The sequence below is a fragment of the Crinia signifera genome, chromosome 8 (assembly GCF_055691185.1).
Source record: "Crinia signifera chromosome 8, ASM5569118v1, whole genome shotgun sequence".
NCBI classification, from domain to species: Eukaryota; Metazoa; Chordata; class Amphibia; order Anura; family Myobatrachidae; genus Crinia; species Crinia signifera.
In genome coordinates this window covers 71,897,070-71,922,552 of record NC_139224.1, presented here as the reverse complement: position 1 = coordinate 71,922,552, position 25,483 = coordinate 71,897,070, and the positions used below count along the sequence as shown (strand labels likewise).

General features: G+C 46.8%; 1 protein-coding gene across 1 annotated transcript in view; it reads right to left on the bottom strand.

Annotated features, from left to right (window-relative positions):
* LOC146027237 (P-selectin-like) overlaps nucleotides 1-25,483 on the bottom strand; it is a 149,602-nt gene that overhangs the window by 79,178 nt on the left and 44,941 nt on the right. The window contains exon 6 of the mRNA XM_083158187.1: nucleotides 2,373-2,558. Within this exon, the coding sequence (XP_083014313.1) occupies nucleotides 2,373-2,558 (186 nt within the window). The remainder of the gene's footprint in view (nucleotides 1-2,372; nucleotides 2,559-25,483) is intronic.

Sequence of the window (25,483 nt, the reverse complement as noted above, 5' to 3'; positions counted from 1 at the left end):
CGTTCCCGCGATATGCGTGACAGTTGGGATAGTAGCCCAGCTTGCAAATCTTCTTCCTCTGCTGTATCATTTCTGGCACACCTTGTACTACACTTGGATAGAGTAAAGCACGTGCGACTGGCAAAGATGTCATGAGCCTCCTTCTGATTGGTTGCCAATAGCAACATGACCTGTGAAGTGTATTTCACATCTTAGTAAATTTCACCCAATATGTCTTTCCCCTTATCTGTATTATCACTGTTAGCCTTTTTGCACAGATTCTTTACTATCTGAACTACTGCTCATTTTCAGTCTATCCTGAACAACTCACACCTCACAATGTTGTTTTTAGGCCAAAAGGTTGCACCAAGGTAGCTGGATGACCATGCTACAGATGGAGCGGGTCTCGTTCAGGCAGGGGCTGGCAGTGGATTTGCCATCCGCCAGGCCCCACCAGCCGCTAGAAGGGGATGCGCGAGCACAAGACGCACATGCATCCCCTTCAACCGGAGCTCCCCCCAGGTCCCTGCCATCCCCCAACGCCATCCCCCACCTCCCCACTCCTAACCCTGCCCGTCTCCCTGAAGTGGAAATGGGCAGGGTTTGCGTACCAGCCCACCCCTGTAACTGGGACGCGTGTGCGTCTGGGCTGGTTTGTAGAGCCGGAGAGATGAATTACTACTTTTTTGTGGGGGCCCAAACAAACCAATCATTTCTGCCCCAGTCCTTTTACTGAAATGATTGGTTTGTTAAAGACAGTGTGCATGTCCTATTTATGCAACATAAGGGTGGATGGGAGAGCCAAAGGACAATTCCATCTTGCATTGTATTAAGAGAGGAATGGAAACTAGGGACTCAAGGGTAATTATGCCACTGTATAAAGCATTGGTGAGACCTCACCTTGAGTATGGAGTGCAGTTCTGGGCCCCACACTATAAAAAGGACATCATAGAATTAGAAAAAGTCCAAAGGCGAGCAACAAAGCTTATTGGGGGAATGGAGAATTTAAGCTACAGGGAGAGATTAAGCAATTTGGGACTATTTACATTAGAAAAGAGACGTTTAAGTGGGGACATGCTCAACATGTACAAGTATATCAAGGGCCAATATAAGGAACTGTCACACGCCCTCTTTTCTACTAGAATGGAATCTAGGACGCAAGGGCATGAGTATAGATTAGAAGAAAAAAGATTTCATTCAGCTAGTAGAAAGAATTTCTTTACTGTCAGAACAGTCAAACTCTAGAACTCTCTTCCCAGAGAGGTGGTAACGGCTGGTTCATTCAATGCGTTCAAGGCAAAGTTGGACAAACATTTCCTGGAGAAAAACATCCATAGGTACAAATAAGAAATATAGGGCGAGATTTATTGTGTTGACCGTTTTTCCGAAAATTCGATTTTTGCTCAAATCGCCCTGTATCGCCGTTTTTTAAAATCGCATTTTTTTCCAAAAATCGCATTTTTAATGAGGTGTGTATTCCGTCATGAAAAGTGCAAGAAAGTGCAAAAACCCATTAGAACCCAAAACCTGAAGGTAATCAGAACCCAAAACGCAAAAAGTGGCTGGTGCACATCCCTAACCAATTACGGCTGCTCTACAGAGAAGAGCAGCAGTGATGACTTGCTCCCACAACTAACCCCCCCCCCATCCCCCGTGGTACACTGCAACTGCAGGTGGGACAGTGGTACAACGCCAAATTAGTGGGACTCTCCCACTGCAGTCAGGAGAGTTGGGAGGTATGCATTTTAGGCTGTGGATTATTAGGTTGATGGTGTCTAGGTCGACCTATTAACAGTAGGTGTGGTTAATCACTATCGGTCAACAGACAATAGGTTGACATATGGAAAAGGTCGACATGGTATAGGTTATCATTGACAAAAGGTCGACACAAGCAAAATATCGACATGGAAATGGTCAATGGACATGGCACACTATTATATTCTTCCTCTATGTCAGTGATTTCTAACCTTGACACTCCAGCTGTTGTTGAACTACACATCTCAGCATGCACTGCTACAGTTTTACTATTTGACCATGCTAAAACTGATGCAGGGCATGCTGGAATGTATAGTTCAACAACAGCTGGAGGTTGAAGGTTATCCATCATTGTATTATGCCCATTCGAATAGTGAACTAAGAACAAGTTGTTTTAAAAAAAATCATGAAAAACTAATGTCGACCTTTTCATGTGTCGACAATTGACATGTTTAAATTTTGCTTGTGTCAACCTATTGCATGTCCACTTTTTCATGTGGTGACCTATTGCCTGTCAACCAATAGTGGTCAACCTATTGCCCTAGACACTGTAAACCTATCAATTGAAACCAGCTTTTTAGAAATGTCTACTTAAAAATGGCATCATTATAGTGTTACGGGGGACTATATTTATTTACCTAAACATGTTGGTGCGATTTCAGACCACTCTCCTGAGTCCTGGCACAATAGGGATTTTGATCCATTTAATTCAAATCCCTCATCACAACTGAATCTGCAAATGGACTTATACTGGTACTCTCCCAATACATCAGTACATTTGAAGTGTCCGTGCCTTGGTCTCTGTAGAGCCATGCATGATACAGCTGCAAAAAGAAAAAATTAAAGTATGAAATCAAGCATGTTTTATACATGCTATAACATTGATGACTAATAGTTGCTGATTAAACTGTTTCTGATGTATTAATTGAAGACAGACACTGCATGCTAGGTCCAAGTAGCCATGTTGTTCAAGAACAGTTGTAACAGGAAGCCACACCCCCAACTCCCATAGCAACAGTAGGTGTGGTCAAATACAAATGGGCCACGCCTCGTTTTCCGCCGCTGTGGGGGCATGCCCAGCAGCTCTGTAAGCTGCTGGCAAGCCCCCAGCCCCTCTGCCTGAAAGAATAGATGGTGTGCGCATGCGCACAGCGTCTATTCACGGACTACAGGGGGGGACTCCCAACTGCCTCCCCCCCCCCCGCCGCGGGACACTGCCGGCCGCGGGAGGTATGTGGGAACGTCCCAAAATACCGGGACGTTCCCGCGATATGCGTGACAGTTGGGATAGTAGCCCAGCTTGCAAATCTTCTTCCTCTGCTGTATCATTTCTGGCACACCTTGTACTACACTTGGATAGAGTAAAGCACGTGCGACTGGCAAAGATGTCATGAGCCTCCTTCTGATTGGTTGCCAATAGCAACATGACCTGTGAAGTGTATTTCACATCTTAGTAAATTTCACCCAATATGTCTTTCCCCTTATCTGTATTATCACTGTTAGCCTTTTTGCACAGATTCTTTACTATCTGAACTACTGCTCATTTTCAGTCTATCCTGAACAACTCACACCTCACAATGTTGTTTTTAGGCCAAAAGGTTGCACCAAGGTAGCTGGATGACCATGCTACAGATGGAGCGGGTCTCGTTCAGGCAGGGGCTGGCAGTGGATTTGCCATCCGCCAGGCCCCACCAGCCACTAGAAGGGGATGCGCGAGCACAAGACGCACATGCATCCCCTTCAACCGGAGCTCCCCCCAGGTCCCTGCCATCCCCCAACGCCATCCCCCACCTCCCCACTCCTAACCCTGCCCATCTCCCTGAAGTGGAAATGGGCAGGGTTTGCGTACCAGCCCACCCGGTAACTGGGACGCGTGTGCGTCTGGGCTGGTTTGTAGAGCCGGAGAGATGAATTACTACTTTTTTGTGGGGGCCCAAACAAACCAATCATTTCTGCCCCAGTCCTTTTACTGAAATGATTGGTTTGTTAAAGACAGTGTGCATGTCCTATTTATGCAACATAAGGGTGGATGGGAGAGCCAAAGGACAATTCCATCTTGCACCTTTTTTTTGGCATTATGTGCTCTTTGGGGCTTAGTTTTGCAAACTGCCATCCTGTCTGCCACTGCAATGCCACATGTTTTTTGCCACCCACTTGTGTCGCTTACAGATGGAGCGTCTCTCACTCAGCTCGGTGGCGCTCCATCTGACTGGGACACACAAGTGTCCCACATGCAAATGCGTCCCAGTTACCGGGAGGGCTGGGACGCAAACCCGGCCCGTCTCAACTTCAGGGAGACGGGCAGGTTAGGGGGGGAGTGGTGAGGTGGGGGATGGTGTTGGGGGACGGTGGCTGGGACCTCTGGAAAGCTCCGGTTGAAGATGATGCACGTGCATCTCATGCGTGCGCATCCCCTTCTGGCGGATGGCAAATCCATTGCCAGCCCCTGCCTGAAGGAGATCCGCTCCATCTGTAGCATGGTCATCTAGCTACCTTGGTGCAACCTTTTGGCCTAAAAACAACATTGTGAGGTGTGAGTTTTTAAGGATAGACTGAAAATGAGTGGAAATTAATATTATTGAGGTTAATAATAGTTAATAATAGTGTAGGAGCAAAAAACCTAATTCTGCAATTTTAGGGTTTTTGTGCACAACCCTAGTATGTATACATTAGGGATGTGCACCGGACACTTAGTGTTTCTTAAAATGTTTTTTTTTTTTTTTTGGATCTGTATTTCAAGCATTGTTTTGGATCTGGATCACACTTAACAGCCCTTGCAGTAAAAAAAAAAAAAAACCCTTTAAAAATAAAAAAAAGGGGGGGGGGGGGGCAGGACACTGGGAGGCACAGCTGGACTGATACAGGACACTGGGCGGCACAGCTGTGTCCTGTATCAGTCCAGCTGTCCGGCAATCATTTACACTGCAAAACCAGTTTGGTTTTGCATTGTAAATAATTGCCGCTTTAAAAAACCTGGAAATTTCTTACCAAATCTCTCACTTTCTGAATCTCTCATCCTATTAAATCTCACCCTGTAACTCAGAATGCTTGAGCATGATCGAAAAGCACACAGCAATGTGTTAGCGCTGTGTGCTGAGCAATCTGTCAGGGCCAGTGTTCTCACCGTAGAGCATGGTAAATATTAATTGCCGGGTGATAGCAAGGCACGGGCCGCGCCTTGCTATCACTGTGGCCCCTACACACTCAGCGTTGTAGGGCCATTTTTCAAGCGATCTAGTGAGAACGCTTAGAAAATGCCTGTATATTGCTACATGTGTAGGCCCCATTATTCAGCAAATTACCAAGTTGAAATTTTTAATATGATAATTTGCTGCCCGGTGTGAAAGGGGTAAAAATCACTCACAGCAGGCACCACCCTCCTATAGATTTTCCTATGCAACATCTCAGATATAACATATTCATTTTTTACTCACTTCCTCAGCCAGCGGCCAGGACTTCAATCAGCCATCAGGACCCTTATCCAGTGCACTCCTTGGCCACTCCAGCACAGTCCTTGGCCACTCCAGCCTGCTAGCACCCACACCCTTTGCTGTCTGGCTCCAGTCATAGTTTGTTACACCCCCTGTACCACCCGAAGCACTTGCTTAAAGTTGCCCATGAGAGGTGGTGGAACCCAGTTCCCCTGCCTCGCCCCAGCACCCCGCCCCCACTGCACGTCTTCGGCACAAAAAGGGGTGTTGCCTCACAACAAGAAAGGGATGATCTCACAAAGAAGCATAATCATATTTTCAATGCTCCACAAATAGTGTACCTAATTAACATTAGATTTATACATTATGCCCTTTACGCAGAATACCAAGCCTTGCCAATGCTAGTTCTATAGATAATGCTCACATTTGCAGTGTAGAATAGTAGAAGAATGCAGGTCCTTCTCTTCATCTGGGACACATGTCTGAGGACATGTCTAGTGCAGGAGGCCGCTACAGAGAGTGGCTGTGGACTCTCTGAGGAGCTCAGTCCTCTGTGGCTGCCAGCAGATGCTGCACCTGTATCACACTGCATTACAGGCAGCAGCGCTGACAGCACAGAGGATCCCTCCCTGCTCCTAGTCGGCGTCGCTGTAGGGACTGAAAAAGGGGCGGGGCTATACGTCTATTGGAAAAAGAAAAAGGAGAGGATGAGCTGCCAGCCTGAAGTGCCCTGAACTAGTTAAGTGTGAAGTGCCCTGAACTAGTGTCGGCAACTGGTGTGGACATATGTACAGGGAGCGTAACTAGTGTCGGCAACTGGTGTGGGCATATGTACAAGCAGCGCTACTAGTGTCGGCAACTGATGTGGGTATATGTATAGGCAGCGCTACTAGTGTTGGTAACTGGTGTGAGCATATGTACAGGCAGCGCTACTAGCGTTGACAACTGGTGTGGGCATATGTATAATCAGCGCTACTAGTGTCGGCAACTGGTGTGGACATATGTACAGGCAGCGTTACTAGTGTTGGCAACTGGTGTGGGCATATGTATAATCAGCGCTACTAGTGTCGGCTACTGGTGTAGACATATGTACAGGAAGCGTTACTAGTGTCGGCAACTGGTGTGGGCATATGTATAATCAGCGCTACTAGTGTCGGCAACCGGTGTGTACATATGTACAGGCAGCGTTACTAGTGTCGGCAACTGGTGGGGGCATATGTATAGGCAGCACTACTGCTGTTGCGACTGGTGTTGGTGTGGTCGTTGCGCTACTACTGTCAGAAACTGGTGCGGGTGTTATGTATAGACAACGCTACTATTGTCGGCAACTGGTGTGGGTGTTATGTATAAGAAGCGCTACTACTGTCAGAAACTGGTGCGGGTGTTATGTATAGGCAACACTACTATTGTCGGCAACTGGTGTGGGTGTTACGTATAAGCAGCGCTACTATTATTGGCAACTGGTGTGGGTGTTACGTATAAGCAGCGCTACTCCTTTCGGCAACTGGTTTGGGAGTTACATATAGGCAGTGCTACGACTGTCAGGAACTGGTGTGGGCATTATGTATAAGTTGTGATACTACTACTGTCGGCAACTGATGTGGATGTTATGTACAGTATAAGTTGCGCTGCTACTGTCGGTAACTCTGGGCATTATGTAGTCATATGCAGGGAACTCAGGGCATTGCGTGGAGCATAATGTGTGTCGTAATATCATATGGGCATTATGGTGTACGGCATATTGTGTAAGGGGCATTACGCTGTGTGGCATAATACATAATGGGCATTACTGTGTGTGGTATAATGGGTTATGAGCATTATGATGTTATTAGTACTTTTATATGGCCATGCCTCTTCCCCATGAAGTATCGCTCCTACATTTTGCCGTGCGCCTTCGGCATGCACTCTCCTATTTTTAGTGTGGTGGTGGGGCACGCACCAATTTCCTTTCTGGCACAGGGTACCAAAATGGCTAGTAATGCCACTTGTTCTGGCATAACTAGCCAGGGGGAGCATCCTGTGGGTCTCCTGATATTATACAGGGGAGCAGCCTGTGGTGTCCTATTATTGTTTTTTTTTATTAATACATATACGAAAAACCCTTTATTAATACATACTGTATACGAAAAACCTCCATTTAACGATGCACTGTTACTTATGGGCCAGTGCTCTGGACTTGCCCCCCAGGCTAAAAGTTGCCAGCCAGCCCCTGCTTTCTAGCGTCCAGGCCAATCTGTGATGCGGACTGCACATGTGTGCAGTTCAGACACTAGAGCACAAGATGTTAGAAGTGCTTCTAGTGGTAATTTGTCTGCATATAAGGGATAATACTCGTGACTACAAGGGTATTGTCCAAACTATGGTAAAGAAACACCGAATGCTGATTAAGCAGTGAGGTAGACATAAACCACTGAAAGGTTCTTGCAGGCTTCACTTTAGTAGCTAGTCATGTGTTATGGTAATGAAGGTGGACATAAGGCCTATCAGAGCAGGGGGGAGGGATTAGAATGGTTAGGAGTGATCATGTGGTAGAGTGATCTGCCTCTGTCCTGAGAAGCATCTGAACAGGCAAGAGCTGCTGTGCAGCAACTAACAAAAATTGTGTATTTTCACTGTTTTTCTTCTATCCCTCTCATTACTCTCATTTTTCCGCTTTAGCTTTCTCTTTCTGCCCTCCTCCTCTCTTAACTTTGTGCCTGACATTATGTCCCGCCCGAGTCACGTGTCCGTTTGCTGGATGCTGCTTACCGGACCGGGGGCGCTGCTGGGCCTAGTGCTGCTGCCTCCTCTGGTCCGCCAGGCCGGGGGGGTTTGCGGCGAGGTTTGGCAGCTTCCGGTTCGAGTGGCACCACGAGGCGGCCGAGATTAGGCCGTTGTGGCGTCGGGGGGGGGGCAAGGGTAGAGCCCGTGTCGCAATGTCTCGCGGTGGCGGGCTGGGCACCTGCCACCCATATTCCGGCGCTGTGCAGGCGCTAGGCCTGGATTGCGGCCTAGTGGTCCCGATCGCGGCCTGGCCCGGTCCAGTAATGTGGACCCTCGGCCACAGGCGGGGGTCTCTGTGACTAGCACCCCCCCGGGCTTTATAGTAATGGGGCAGGGCACCCATCCAGTATTCCTAGATTGGCCAGAAGACTGGCACAGGAGAAGGGGGTTGGGCTGGGGGGTCAGCAGGCAGCAGTGCGCCCTCCAGTATCCCCAGATTGGCCAGTAGTCTGGCACGGGAGAGGAGTCCCAGGTTGGGGGGGCAGCAGCAGGCCGCAGGTGGGCATCACGCCCACCCACCCTCGGGTAATGGCAGCCATGTCCCCTTTGCGCCAGGCCAGGCGCCAATTGCTGTGCAGGTCCCGGCTAGTTCCCCAGCGCCGCGCTAGTGCTGGGTCCTTAGGGGCTCCCACGGTAGGACCCTCATCGGTGGCCCAGGCTGTTCCAGGTGCACAACCAGCGATTGCGGGGGAGGATGTGCAACAATTCATGGCCCTGCTCTCTTCCTTCATGGGCCAGGTGCCCGCTCAGGGTCCAGTTGGGGCGTATCCCACCCTCACCTCTGTTCCTGCCCCTGCTGCGTTGCCCGGGGCCGCAGCCTCTTCCCAGGTGACGTCTGTCGGTATACTTCCGTCAAGTGCGGTGGCGGCTGAGTTGCGTCAAGGGCTGGTCACCCCTGCTGTATCAACTGATGGTCGGGCTCCTACCTCAGGGGTGGCAGCAGTTGTTCCTGGAACCCCCACCATCAAGGCCTCTGGCGGTCCTGCAGAGATGAGCCTCGTGCCGGTGGCAGGCACTTCAGGTGGGTCAGCAGTTAGAGCTAAGTGGCGCAGGCGAAGGGCCTCTCGTACCTCCTCCTCTTCCGGACGGTCAGACTCAGTAATGTCTGGGGAGGAGGGGGGGGTGCGAAAATCCTGTAGACGCCGGCGGCATCATGGGCGACGCCGTCGTCATTCCTCTGTTCCCTAGGGGGGAAGTAGTGCACTGTGAGAATATGGCGGTGCTTAGGGGCTTAAGGTGCAGCGTACAGGAGAGGATTAGGGATGGAAAGGATTCAGTCCGAAAAGGAGTATCGAGCAGCAAAGCGTAGAGGAGGGATCTGTGAGGAGGCCATCTGCACCTATCATCGGTGGCAGATGTGCCTCTTCATGTTCTCAGCATGCTATTTAGAAATTAGGCCACAGGAACATGCGCTGCAGGATAAAATATGCCTGTTCTAAGTGCTGGGGCCCCCACCCAGTTAAGGAATGCAGGAAGGGAAAGCAGGGAGGTGCCCCCTCAGGCGCAGCCCACCGGAGGGCCCCCTCCTGTTCGGGTCGATTGCTTGGCCGCCTGGTTGGGCGTGTACCCGAGTAGGGGGAGGCAGAGTTTTTAGAAGCCGGTTTTAGCACGGGATTTCGCCTTCCCATACATGGTGAGGTTTCGACCAAGGCTCCCCGTAATTTAAAATCCATGATTCAGATGCCCGGGGTAGTGTTGGAGAAGGTCTCCAAGGAGGTGAGCCTGGGCAGGATGGTGTGCCCTTTCCCCGACCCCCCTATTGGGGATTTGCTGATTTTTCCAGTCGGGGTGGTCCCCAAAAAAGCACCTGACAAGTTTCGGCTTATCCAACACTTGTCACACCCACCAGATAGTTTGGTCATTGACGAAATTCCTGAGGAATTGTGCCGGGTGCGTTACCAATCGTTCGAGAACACGCTAGCAATAGTGCGCGGGTTTGGCCCCGGAGCGCTGTTGGTGAAGATTGACATTGAGTCGGCTTTTCGCTTATTGCCGCTGCATCTGGAGTCATTCTGGTTCATGGGTTTTCGCCTGCCTACTGGTTTCTATGTGGACAGGTGTTTGCCTATGGGCTGCTCGATTTATTGTGCCTATTTCGAATGCTTTAGTACCTTTCTGCACTGGTGCGTGGTCTCGGGCTCCGGGGAGTCTGGGGTGGCCCACTACCTGGATGATTTCCTGTGCGTGGGTCCTGCGGACTCTCCGCGTTGCGGGGACTTGTTAGCTTACAGCCAGGGCTGTTTCAGTATTTTGGGGTGCCTATCTTGATGGACAAGATGGAAGGGCCGGTGAAAATGACACGGTCGCAGGGAGCTGCAGCTTGCCCCCCCGACAAGCTGTCTCGGGGGTTTTGGACAGGTCATGGTGTGCAGCTCTGTGGCCTGTGGAATGGGTAAATGAGGGCCCCACTAAAAATATGCTCCTCCTGGAGCTGTTTCCCATTGTGGTAGCGTAAGAGCTATGGGGGGACAGACTGCGCCATTCCAGTATAGTGTTCTGGTGCGATAACCTGGGGGTGGTTCATGCAGTCAACCGACAGAGTTCCTCCTCCCTTATGGTAGTGTGCCTGCTTGCGTGTCTGGTATTACGGTGCCTGCTGCTCAATGTGCAGTTCGTGGCACGACACGTTCCCGGAGTGGAGAACTCTGTGGCAGATGCATTGTCCAGGGGTGATTGGGTAAAATTTCAGGCTTTAGAGCCTGAGGCCTCTCTGGTTTGTGAGCCCTGTGCCCCTTATATTCTGGCCGGCATGGAGGGGCTAACCATTCGGGCTATTGCGCCCAGGTCTCTACGCTGCTATCAGGAGGGATGGCATGAGTGGGAACAGTTCAGGCTGCCTGCCCCTCAAACAGGTAAGACACCTGGTGTGGCCATGGTGGCCTTTGTCTGGAGTTTGTACTCCTCAGGGCGTTCTGTCACCTCAGTGCGTAGGGTGCTGTTAGGGGTGTCTTTTTTCTCGTCATTGTATGGTAGGGTAGACCCATTGCGGTCTTTCCTGGTGTCCACAGCTTTGCGAGGTTGGCGTCGTGCATCGCCGGCATTTCCGGACCGCAGCCGTCTGATTGATTTTGCATTGCTCCCACCTTTGATGGGTGCCCTGACGGACATTTGTTGGCCCTGCTATGAAGTCCTCTTGTTCCGAATGGCATATGCGATGGCCTATCATGAAGCCTTCAGGATCAGGGAGTTGGTGGCGCCGTCAAAGAGACTGCCCTCACCACTGGCCGTGGACGATCTGGTGGTCCAGGTGGATTCGGTTCTCTGTCACCTGCGACGATCCAAGATGGACCAGGCTGGTAGGGGGGGCGGTGGCTGTCATTGCTCCCATGCGCGGTAGATGGGGTGTGCCCTGTAGAGCTGGTTACGGCCTTCACGCAGGTGCACCCGGATCTGCCCGGCGCATGGTTGATGCATGAAGATGGGTCACCGCTTACTTAGTACCAGTTTTGCCACGTATTGGGTCGAGCGCTGGAGACCATGGGTGACATTCTATGGGATGAGATAATCTGACTTTGGCGAATTTTATCCCAAAAACGGCCGTTTTCGCACTTTTTCCCTAATTCGCATATTTAATGAAATGCGAAAATCGGCAAAAAGTGCGGTTTTGCAGCGAAATCGCACTTTTTAAAGGTGCGATTTTTAGTTTTCGCAGAACTCGCATCCAGATGTTTTCACATTGAAAAGTCTACAATTCGCATATTTAATGAGATGCGGATTTGAAAAATGTGTCTAAAAATCTCAAAAAAATCAGACCAGGTTCTGATATGCGATTTGGCCAGAACCCTGCACAGATCATTGAGATCTGTGCATGACCCTGTGTTAAAAAATGTGGAAAAGTGTTTTTTGACAAAAAAATAGCGTGGGGTCCTCCTGAGCATAACCAGCCCCAGGCTCATTGAGCCGGGGCTGGTTCCAAAAATACGGGGGACAAAAAGCATAGGGGTCCCCCGTATTTCTGAAACCAGCCCCGGATTCTTGGACCGGTCCTGGTTCCCAAAATACGGGGGACAAAAAATCTGGGGGTCCCCCGTATTTTGAAACCAGCACCGGGCTCCAACAGCCCTCGGTGTCATGCCACAGCCGGGGGACACTTTTTATATAAGGTCCACCGGCCGAAACATGAGCACCGTGGCTGGTCAGCCTTGGACGGGGTACCTGGAGGAGTGGGGACCCCCCCATAAAGGGGTCCCCCCCAGGCTTCACCCATCCAGGGCTGAAGCCCGGGGCTGTCACCAGCGTCCGTGGCCAGTGGACGCCGGTCTGATATGGTTAAATCTTACATACATAACATTGCTTGATACAGGAGAACTACAAGTGCCAGCAGACCTCCCCCGCATGCTGGGACTTGGAGAACCACAAGTCCCAGCATGCGGGGCATTAATGGGCCCGCTGGGACTTGTAGTCCACCTGTAAAAAGAATATTAAAAGAAAACACACACAGAGAAGTAAAACTTCATTACATACACATCCACACACCTCACTTTTACACCCACATACTCACCAATCCAGGATCAAGCGCTGTCCTCTTCACAGCCGGCTCCCCCCGCACTGACAGCGGGGAGAACCGACTATCTCCGATGCCGCTAACAGCTTCTGTTGCGCTATCCCAGCGCTACAGAGGCTGAGAGCGTCTTTGGCTTATGCGTCTCCATGGAGACGCATAGCTCAGCCAATCAGGGCTGAGCTATGCATCTCCATGGAGATGCATCGGCCAATCATGCTCTCAGCCTCTGTAGCGCTGGGACAGCGCAACAGAAGCTGTTAGCTGCATCGGAGATAGTCGGTTCTCCCCGCTGTCAGTGCGGGGGGAGCCGGCTGCGAAGAGGACAGCGCTGGATCCTGGATCGGTGAGTATGTGGGTGTAAAAGTGAGGTGTGTGGATGTGTATGTAATAAAGTTTTACTTCTCTGTGTGTGTGTTTTCTTTTAACATTCTTTTTACAGGTGGACTACAAGTCCCAGCGGGCCCATTAATGCCCCAGAAGTGAGAGATTTGGTAAACAATCTCCAATTTTTTTTCAAGCGGCAATCATTTACACTTCAAAATCAAACTGGTTTTGCGGTGTAAATGATTGCCACTTTTAAAATCTAGAATTTCTTACCAAATCTCTCACTTTCTGAATCTCACTTCCTATTCAATTTCCCCCCAATGACTCAGCATTTCTAGTAATGTTTGCATGGCACCTACTGTCAGGTCACCTATAAAAGACCCGTTGTCCCAAACTATGAAATACAATTCTGCACAACTTAAAGTATCATATTTTGTGCTGTTCGTATAAAATTTCAATGATTATTATTCCATATTTACCTATTAAAAAATAGTTCATGTATCAACTTTAGGTATGGGTGATATCATATATCAGAGTAAACAAATAGCGAATTGCTCCAAGAGAATTACTTTCAAACCACCACAACTAATTCATAATAAGGCTATGTTCACATAAAGGAACTCCATAACAAACGCTCATTAAGACCGTGAGGGGCTACTGTATTTAAAGTAAAAATCCACTTCGCTTCTAGTCTAAGTAATTGTTTATATCGATCTCCACCCCTAATTGATTCCGGTACATGGTCTATGATCTGATATTTGAGGGATGACAATGAGTGGCCCTGTTCTTTGAAATGCATCGCTACTGGTTGCTCAGCAACCTTACTCGTCACTTTGACACTGACGGAGGCTTTAATAGCAGAGCGATGCATTGCCATTCTCTCCTTGAATTTACGCGATGTGATGCCAACGTAGCATAAGCCACATGGGCAAATTACCATGTACACAACAAAGCGTGTGTCACAAGTAAGAACATGTCGGATGGAGTAGAGTTTAGAAGAATGAGGATCTTTAAATTTTGTACCTGCAATCAGGAAACTGCAGGTGACACACTTCGGACACCTGTAGCACCCAGGCGTTTTCACCACTGTATTAACTGATTGAACTTTGTCAAAGCCCGACACATCCGTGTGCACTAAAATATCTCTCAAGTTCCGTCCCCTGGTATAACAAGCCAGCAGGCGGACTTTTCTAAAGGCTGGTAGATCCTTGTCGCTGGCAAAAATTGGCCATAGTGCCTTACTAGCAATAGGAACCACTGCACTAGAGGTGTCGAACTGGGAAATAAATGGAAAAACTTCCCCTTGTGTCCTAACAGCAGGTTTAAGTAAATCTTTCCTCTTTAACTTCAAAGCCCTTTCTTTGGCCATCTTGAGCGTCTTCAGGGAATATCCCCTCTGCTGGAACTTCTCCACAACTCTATCAAACTCCTGCTCTACTGTATTACGGTCACTGCATATCCTAACTGACCTCACCATTTGTGAATATGGCAACCCCTTCTTTAGTGGAGGGGGATGATGGCTACTGGCCAACAGCAAGGTGTTGCGGTCAGTAGCATTGCTAAACAATGATGTACTGATGCTGCCATTATTAATCATTATAGACACATCTAGAAAATCAATTTTACATTCACTGGTTTTGTAGGTGAACTTAATTGGTGTGTCGGCTGCATTAATCTCTTCCATCATAATGGTAAACAATTCAATGCCACCATTCCAAAACATAAAAAGGTCATCAATATATCTACAGAACGCCCGGATGTGTTGGCCATACCTATGTTGAAAAAAAATATTTCTGCTCAAAATCGAACATGAACACATTCGCATAGGCCGGAGCTACCGCTGCTCCCATAGCACACCCGGACGTCTGTAGATATATCTCACCATTAAAAATAAAATAATTTTTAGTGAGGACATGTTCCAGTAGCTTAATATACAAGTCAACATTGAATTGGAAACTGTCGATATTGCACAGAAAGTCCCGCATGGCTGATAGTCCCTGGAGGTGCGGAATGGACGTGTATAGACTAGACACGTCCATTACACACATAATTGTATGTTGTTGTAAGTCATCAAATGCATTAATGTGTTTGAGAAAGCTAGTAGTATCCTTCAGGAATGTGGTTTGGACACAAATATGCGGTTGGATTAACATATCCAATAATTGTTACACTGGCTGCATGATACTCCCCCTGGCAGAGATAATCGGTCTGCCAGGGGGTGTGCACTATCCTTGTGCACTTTGGGTAAAGTGTAGAGCACAGGTGTAACAGGGAAGGCTGGTTTAAGCGCCACCCCACATTTGTCACTAATTAATCCCTCAGTTACAGCAGTGTCAACAATCATAAACAATTCATTCTTAAATTCTTGAGTAGGGTCAGATGCCAGTTTACAATAGACATTTACATCAGCTAACTGTCGATAGATTTCTAAGCAGTAATCACTCAAGTCCTGTATCACTATCCCGCCCCCCTTATCGGCCGGGCGGATAGTGATACTTCTGTCCTTACTCAGACTTTTAAGAGCTGTCTGCTCATCACGGCTCAAGTTCCGATGTATCACATCTGACGCCGAATTAAATCGGGTCATAGAGTCATCAAATAATCGTGTATAAGTTTTAATGGATGTGTTGAAACTCACCGGGTCGAACTTAGATAGATGCTGGCGTGAAATGAATTTGTCAATGACACCTGAGTCCTGGATAGATGAAGAGTCTTGGAAATACTCATGCAATCGCATGTTCCTTCCCATTCGCTGAAGGCTACATTGCCACTCAAATCTGTCGTGGGTAGTAGTAGGGATGAACGATAAGCCCTTGCTTAGGACCCGACGTTCACTCTCCGATAATTCCCTTGTTGATAAATTAAAAATCAATTAATCTTGGAGCTGCCCGCTCTTGTACATTCTCTCGTTCTGCCCGCTTCGGCGGGTTCTCTGAAGTGAGGTCCTTCCTTTCTTCTGGTGCCGATGGGTCATCTGACTCAGGCCAGGCAAAGTCGCTATCTGAAGACGATCTCTGCGGCTCCCTTCTGCCTCTCCTATTACGCCAGGAATTCTCACGTCGGTTTTGCTGAAAGTTGCGCTTTGGTGCAGTCTGTCCACCAATCCATCTGTACACAGAATTGTCTTCATAATCCTGCTGTACAGTATGCAATTTCGCTCTTTTAAATTTTAATAACTCCGCCTTGTACGAGTCACATTGTACCTGGAGTTTATTCCATAATTTGGCATTCTCCTGACTATTGAGGAGAGCGGTGTGTTCAGAGGATAATGCTTCAATTTTTTTTTTAGTGGCTTTCAATTCATGTCCTGCTTGTTCAATCACTAGCAGCATTAAATCCAGTCCACATTTATTTAGCAACGCTACCCATCTCCTACAGAAATCAGGGCTTGCTCTGCCAATCGCGGGCACATTATGTACACGAAATCCTCGTGGAATTAATTTTTGGCGGAAGTAGTCTGAGAGCGATTGACCATGAAGTAGAAAATCTACCTCACGTTTGCGCAATTTAAGCAGTCGGTGATAAATGTCCTCTGCATCTAGGATGGAGTTACCGGGAGTTTCTGCAAACAATATACCAGAGACTTCGTCATGATTAAAGCTCAATGGGGTTTATTCTAGTTCATTCTTTCTGACAAAATCCTTCTTAGATAGACAAAACCATGTGCACTGCAGGGGGGCAGATGTAACATGTGCAGAGAGAATTATTTTGGGTGAGTTTTTTTGTTTCTGTGCAGGGAAAATACTGGCTGCTTTATTGTTACACTGCAATATAGATCTCACTTTGAAGTAAAACCCCACCCAAATCTAATTCTCTCTGCACAAGTTACATCTGCCCCACCCGCAGTGCACATGGTTTTGTCCATCTAAGAAGGATTTTGTCAGAAAGAATGAACTAGAATAACCCCCAATGTCTCTCCCACGGGTAAGCTTGCATTACCAGATATCTGGATACCTCCCAGACCCAGATCATGTTGGGATCCGTCCATGATAAATCAATGTCGACACGTATCGGTATCTCAGGAACAAACACTTTGTAAAAAGTCCAAAATAGTTGGGGTGCCTTGACCCTAATAATGAGCGTGAGCCCACCAATAGTATACCTTGTAGCGGACCGGCACTCTCCACAAATGGTTCAATGGTGCTGCGTGCCTTTGCCAGGATACAATAGAAAGCAGGAACCATTCCAGAAGGGTAAAGCACGTCACTGCAGCAATACTTAGATGAAACCAAGATGAAGTTTATTCGCCTCGACGGGCCGTTTCGGGGCTCAACCCCTTCCTCAAGAGACTTTCAAACATGTACAATCATCACAGCAGTGTTTGTCATTTAAATACCTCCACCATTGCCGCCAATCCGCCCCAGCCACGCTAGACACACCCCCTTACCACCCGTAAGCCGGCTCTGGCGCACAGCAGCAGCGTCACCACCTCTCACATGCTGACCCACTGTCATGGTAACCAGAGACCGGCCGCCGGGCAGTACAAGCCCCACAGACATGCGCGCACACCCCTCTCACTGTGCGAGCGCCCACAGCCCGGGGACCCGCGCTGGCTTGCGGTACCGGCGCGTCTCACTTCAGAGAACCCACTGAAGTGGGCAGAACGAGAGAATCTACAAGAGCGGGCAGCTCCAAGATGAATTGATTTTTCATTTATCAACAAGGGAATTATCGGAGAGTGAATGTCGGGTCCTAAGCAAGGGCTTATCGTTCATCCCGACTACTACCCACGACAGATTTGAGTGGCAATGTAGCCTTCAGCGAATGGGAAGGAACATGCGATTGCGTGAGTATTTCCAAGACTCTTCATCTATCCAGGACTCAGGTGTCATTGACAAATTCATTTCACGCCAGCATCTATTTAAGTTCGACCCGGTGAGTTCCAACACATCCATTAAAACTTATACACGATTATTTGATGACTCTATGACCCGATTTAATTCGGCGTCAGATGTGATACATCGGAACTTGAGCCGTGATGAGCAGACAGCTCTTAAAAGTCTGAGTAAGGACAGAAGTATCACTATCCGCCCGGCTGATAAGGGGGGCGGGATAGTGATACAGGACTTGAGTGATTACTGCTTAGAAATCTATCGACAGTTAGCTGATGTAAATGTCTATTGTAAACTGGCATCTGACCCTACTCAAGAATTTAAGAATGAATTGTTTAGGATTGTTGACACTGCTGTAACTGAGGGGTTAATTAGTGACAAATGTGGGGTGGCGCTTAAACCAGCCTTCCCTGTTACACCTGTGCTCTACACTTTACCCAAAGTGCACAAGGATAGTACACACCCCCCTGGCAGACCGATTATCTCTGCCAGGGGGAGTATCATGCAGCCAGTGTCACAATTATTGGATATGTTAATCCAACCGCATATTTGTGTCCAAACCACATTTCTGAAGGATACTACTAGCTTTCTCAATCACATTAATGCATTTGATGACTTACAACCACATACAATTATGTGTGTAATGGACGTGTCTAGTCTATACACGTCCATTCCGCACCTCCAGGGACTATCAGCCATGCGGGACTTTCTGTTCAATATCGACAGTTTCCAATTCAATGTTGACTTGTATATTAAGCTACTGGAACTTGTCCTCACTAAAAATTATTTTATTTTTAATGGTGAGATATATCTACAGACGTCCGGGTGTGCTATGGGAGCAGCTGTAGCTCCGGCCTATGCGAATGTGTTCATGTTCGATTTTGAGCAGAAATATTTTTTTCAAAATAGGTATGGCCAACACATCCGGGCGTTCTGTAGATATATTGATGACCTTTTCATGTTTTGGGATGGTGACATTGAATTGTTTAACATTATGATGGAAGAGATTAATGCAGCCGACACACCAATTAAGTTCACCTACAAAACCAGTGAATGTAAAATTGATTTTCTAGATGTGTCTATAATGATTAATAATGGCAGCATCAGTACATCATTGTTTAGCAAGGCTACTGACCGCAACACCTTGCTGTTGGCCAGTAGCCATCATCCCCCTCCACTAAAGAAGGGGTTGCCATATTCACAAATGGTGAGGTCAGTTAGGATATGCAGTGACCGTAATACAGTAGAGCAGGAGTTGGATAGAGTTGTGGAGAAGTTCCGGCAGAGGGGATATTCCCTGAAGACGCTCAAGATGGCCAAAGAAAGGGCTTTGAAGTTAAAGAGGAAAGATTTACTTAAACCTGCTGTTAGGACACAAGGGGAAGTTTTTCCATTTATTTCCCAGTTCGACTCCTCTAGTGCAGTGGTTCCTATTGCTAGTAAGGCACTATGGCCAATTTTGGCCAGCGACAAGGATCTACCAGCCTTTAGAAAAGTCCGCCCGCTGGCTTGTTATACCAGGGGACGGAACTTGAGAGATATTTTAGTGCACACGGATGTGTTGGCCTTTGACAAAGTTCAATCAGTTAATACAGTGGTGAAAGCGCCTGGGTGCTACAGGTGTCCGAAGTGTGTCACCTGCGGTTTCCTGATTGCAGGTACCAAATTTAAAGATCCTCATTCTTCTAAACTCTACTCCATCCGACATGTTCTTACTTGTGACACACGCTTTGTTGTGTACATGGTAATTTGGCCATGTGGCTTATGCTATGTTGGTATGACATCGCGTAAGTTTAAGGAGAGAATGGCGATGCATCGCTCTGCTATTAAAGCCTCCGTCAGTGGCAAAGTGATGAGTAAGGTTGCTGAGCAACCAGTAGCGATGCATTTCAAAGAACAGGGCCACTCATTGTCATCCCTCAAATATCAGATCATAGACCATGTACCGGAATCAATTAGGGGTGGAGATCGATATAAACAATTACTTAGACTAGAAGCGAAGTGGATTTTTACTTTAAATACAGTAGCCCCTCATGGTCTTAATGAGTGTTTGGTATGGAGTTCCTTTATGTGAACATAGCCTTATTATGAATTAGTTGTGGTGGTTTGAATGTAATTCTCTTGGAGCAATTCGCTATTTGTTTACTCTGATATATGATATCACCCATACCTAAAGTTGATACATGAATGTATTTTCTTGATTTTTTGTAGATTTTTTATATAGTTTCTTTTTTTTGTATTTTTATGTGTATTTTTTGTACTGTATATGTTGGGCATGTTCTATGCACTATCGGTGATTGTTTTACGTATATCACATAGGCAAATTATAGTCGTGCCGGTAGGCCCGGGATAGTGTGAGTACCCGGGTTGCCAGCTTGACTTTGGTGCGGAGCCGACCAGGTGTGTGGCCACGGCTGTGTGAGAGGCATGCTGGGTCATACAACATACTGGCCGTGTCTGCATCTCAATGCTATTTGCTGTTTTGATGATTATGTGCCTAGGTTGTGATATACGATTATGTTCTGCCCCTTAGTAACATCTCCCATCAGAGCTGACCCAGGCTTGTTATGGCGTTGCTATGTGAGCAGCGCTCACGTGGTGGGAGCCGTGGGCGTGTGCTCCTTATGTGATGTCATGACGGCTTTGTCGTGAGTGAGGTATCTATGGGAACGGCTGCGGCATGTGGGAGACGTCTGCAGCTGCTCCTGGTGCCTGCTCAGACCAGGGCAGTGATCGATGGTGATGCCAGCAATGACGCGCCGGTACCGCAAGCTAGCGCGGGTCCCTGGGCTGTGGGTGCTCACAGAGTGAGAGGGGTGTGCGCGCACGTCTGTGGGGCTTGTACTGGTCGGCGGCCGGTCTCTGGTTACCATGACAGCGGGTCAGCATGTGAGAGGCGGTGACGCTGCTGCTGTGCGCCAGAGCCGGCTTATGGGTGGTAAGGGGGTGTGTCTAGCGTGGCTGGGGCGGATTGGCGGCAATGGTGGAGGTATTTAAATGACAAACACTGCTGTGATGATTGTACATGTTTTAAAGTCTCTTGAGGAAGGGGTTGAGCCCCGAAACGGCCCGTCGAGGCGAATAAACTTCATTTTGGTTTCATCTAAGTATTGCTGCAGTGACGTGCTTTACCCTTCTTGAAGGGTTCCTGCTTTCTATATATATACAGTATATATATATATATATATATATATATATATATATATATATATATATATACATACAGCCTATTTAGAGAGCACTCAGCAGTCTTCCGAATTTGATGCAGATAAAAATGTAATACATCACCAAAGTCTTCATAACAATGTCGACGTTTCGAGCCACGCTGGGCCCTTTGTCAAGACCAAGATATGGGTGGGTCACATCCCCAGAAGATCTCTCACCATAATCACGTACACCTCTTAAATACCCCAGAGGCAGGAAGTGCCCATACATATCGTGAATTAGTCAAAAAAACATAAATAACCTATAGTACACTATTAAATATCCGTTATATCATAGATGGGATTAGTAATGAATAATAGAAGTTACTTAGCCACTTTAAATTTGTAGGATAAGCGCTCATCTGTCCGTTCTATGCACAAACCCCGGCGTGCGTTCCACTCCTTTTGAACGCACAACCCGGAAATAGACACCTATTTATTATTATTTTTTGTATTATTATTATTATTTGTAAAACTCAATACTTTGTAATATAACCTTGGTTGGCAATTACAGAGGTCAAACGTTTCCTGTAGTTCTTGACCAGGTTTGCACACCCTGTAGCAGGTATTTTTGCCCACTCCTCCTTGCAGATCTTCTTTAGATCTGTCATGTTTTGGGGCTGTCACAGGGCAGCATGGACATTCAACTCCCTCCACAGATTTTCAATTGGGTTGAGGTCTGGAGACTGTCTAGGCCACTCCAGGACCTTGAAATACTTCTTACGGAGCCACTCCTTAGTTTTCCGGAGCAGTGTGTTTGGGTTTATTTTCATGTTGGAAGACCCAGCCACGATTCATCTTTAATGCATGTAACAAAGTTTTTGGCCAAAATCTCACAATATATGGCCCCATTCATCCTCTCCTTAATATGGATCAGCCTTCTGTACCCTTTGTAGAAGCAAAGGGTACAGAAGACCGGAATTATACCGGAATCCAGGTGACTGGAAAAGCCTGGACAGCCATGCTCCCTCTCCCGCTGACTGTGGCTGCGTGCTGATTGCGGGGTCTGGTCGGGTCTGATTGCAGGGTCTAGCCTGGTACGGGTCAGGATGGGGTGCGCGTCATCACCTGCGTGCGTCACGTGTCTGCCTTGTGCGCCCCGTCTCTGCCTACTACTACACGCTGTGCACACCAGTCACATCATCAATGTGCAGCGCAGCATTAACTCATGTCCAGGAGTCAGCAGCGTGAGCGTGACGGGTGGGGTGGAATGGGATGGCATGGCCGCGTGGGTGAAACATAGGAGCAAGCAGGAGGCAGCTTTCCGGCACAGCTGCTCACACTCTAAGGTAACCACCACCTGTCTTGTCCACAAGTAAAACTATTAATTGTATTTATGTGTCTATTATTGTATTTATTATATTCATGCATGTCATCAACATGTCACATCATGATGACATGCATGAATATAATAAATGTAATAATAGGCACATGAATACATGTCTGTTATAAAGACCACATCCACTTTTCCAGATGAGGACACTCACACTTTTGCAATGCCATGCCCACTGTTCCGTGACCATGCGCGCATGAGGGTGAGAAGATGAGGGGGGTGGGAGAGCTCCAGGAATCTACGAGAGGTGGCAACCCTAGTTATAGGTGTACAGTAAGATGGGCATATATATATTATGCACCTCCTTGTGCTGTAGCCTTATTCACTTCTACTGTGTTCCAAACAATAAAATAATTTTTGGATTGTTCAATAATAGGTGCCCAGTAAAATAAATGTAAATACTGTATAATACACCTCATGTAGCTTTATTCACTTCTGCTGAATTCAGCACAGTGTATGAGTGTTGATGGTTCAGTGAATGGCATACCTGCCTACTTTTGAAAACTCCTCTCCGGTAGAAGCACGGAGAGGAATGAAAGGGGGGCTGGATGGGGCCCCGACGAGGCTGATGTCACTAAGCCCCGCCCCCACTACCGGCAGCCGCATTAATTTGCGGGTCCGTGGATGGGGAGGGGCGAAATGACGCGATTCGTGTCATTTAGCCCTGCCCCTCCATGCGGACCCGCAAAATTTGGAAATTTATACCGCAGGGAACGGAGGAGCAGGGGCTGTGGCCACAATGCGGGAGACTTGCCCACCTTCCCGGGGGGCCGGGAGGGGGACATGATTTGCGGGACCCTCCTGGCCATTCCGGGAGGGTAGGCAAGTATGGTGAATGGTGCACATGATATAAATATCAATAATATACACCCTCTTGTGCTGCCCTCTTACAATCTGGGTGTTTGTGGTTTTTTAATAGCTCCTGCTGGGTGCAGCACAATATATGGAGATTATTATTACCAAACACTGCCGCATGCAGTTCCTTAATGAACAGAATTTGAAATCTCATTAGGATTAACTTCTGTTAAATTCAGCACTATAGTATATGTGATTTCTGCTAGACCAGTGACAGCATTCACTGACTTATGCTGCCCTCTTATGACCCAAATAATGTCCTGTAGCTTTAACCACTTCTGCTGGATTCAGTTTTATTCCCTTATGCTGGATTCAGCACAGTGGGCCTTATTCTAGTTCACTCTTTCTGACAAAATCCTTCTTAGATGGACAAAACCATGTGCACTGCAGATGGGGCGGATGTTACTTGGGCAGAAAATTAGATTTGGGTGGGGTTTTTACTTTAAAGTGAGATCTATATTGCAGTGTAAAAATAAAGCAGCCAGTATTTACCCTGCACAGAAACAAAATAACTGACCCAAATCTAATTCTCTCTGCAAATTTTACATCTGCCCCCTGCAGTGCACATGGTTTTGTCCATCTAAGAAGGATTTTGTCAGAAAGAGTAAACTAGAATAAGGCCCAGTATGTGGGTATTGATGGTTCAGTGAATGTACACACTTTTACAAACAGTGTCATGCAGTCCATTAGTGAATTTACACTAAGGGGCTGCACGACACAGTGTGTAAATTACCAGCATAAGGCATCTTACTGTCAAAATTGTTAAAATCTTTATTATTCAGAGCACTATATGTTACATGTATATCCATCTTGTTAGTCTTTGATTTTAACCCCTAAAAAATGTTCACCCAAGCTTGGGGGTATGTGCTGAACTGCCAAGTTCACAATAAAGGCGCGTAGGACCCCCCCACACTCGAACATTATTCGAAAGACTTATCATTTCTTGCTGTCATCAAATAAATTAGTAAACACTTTTCTTTTCCCCAACGATTGCATCCAGCAATGCCTTCTTCTCTTTTCTTCTCAATGATATTCATGGTTGCATTGGATAGAACCCCCACTAAGAGATCAAATAAAATGTGCGGGAGGATGTTGCCCAATTATTAAGGCATTTCATTAGTTGTGCACAGAACCAAAACACCTTCCCCTTACACATGACATTCTCCCAATCCTCCTCTGGATCATCCAGATGGTCACTGGCAAACTTTAGATGGGCCTGGACATGTGCTGGCTTAAGCATGTATATTGTACTATACAGGGAACATATAGAGTCACATCCTATATATACATATGCTTAAATATTATTCTTGTATACATACAGTTACATTTAATTCATCTTAGTGTATGTATATATGGATACAAGAATAATATTTCGGCGTATGTATATATAGGATGTGACTATATGTTCCCTATATAGTACAATATATATTGCTGTTTATACAAAATTGCAATGAGTTTATGCATACTGTATGTATATGTTTTATCCATCTGTTCGTCTAGATTACACTGTTACTGTATTTTTTTTCGTTGGTGGCACAACGTCTTGCTGTGGTAACCTCTGCCTTCAAGCAAAGTCACGCAGCGGCATGACGTTATCACTAATGGATGCCGCCGGGCAGGTTGCCGTTCCCTTCTTGTAATGTTAATGCTTAAGCTTGTAATGTTCATTGTATGTGGTAACTTGAAAACCGTTCATTAAAGAACTGAAACGTTGTTGTACTTTGGCTTCTGTCTACAGCACCCCACCAATGCATGCATTAGTTTCTGTGCGGGAACCAGAGCCAGTAGTGGCAAATTGTTATTTGGAGTGCCAGACCCTATCTATCTATCTATCTATCTATCTATCTATCTATCTATCTATCTATCTATCTATCTATCTATCTGAAGATGGTAAGCTTGAAAAAAAATGAAAAAACGAAACGAAATTTCATCACCTGAAGTGCCATCTCCAAGCTGCATTTGCGGTCCGTTCCATTGGTTTGCCCTATATCACAATACCAACAGGATGCATATTCATGCCTAACCATCACCTGTGGAGGAATGCCACCTCTCTAATTCACCTGCCAAAGGATTAAGTGAGTCCCCCTGCTTCAGATATTCCATCTTTCTGAGTGCCACCTCCCCCATCCTTATTGGAGGAAGTAGTTAGAGACACTTACAATACCAGGGTGGACTACACCTTTTGGACCCAAAATAGAAGAACACTACAGGATTTGAGGAGATATTAAACAAACTAATTGCACAACTGGATGCAGCCATTATCTCATATTTTTTAATTTATATGTTTTTTTATTGGGCTATACAGCCAATTCTTGTATTATATGGTATTAGATAAAAAATTTATATATATTTTTATAACAATTGTACAACCTGAATTTAACTTCTGTAGCGCAACTACCCCTGTACATATCTATCTATCTATCTATCTATTGAAAAAGTTACATACTTTTAAAACACAAGAATGGAAATAGATTTGGACACTAATATTCTCATACCAATCCATG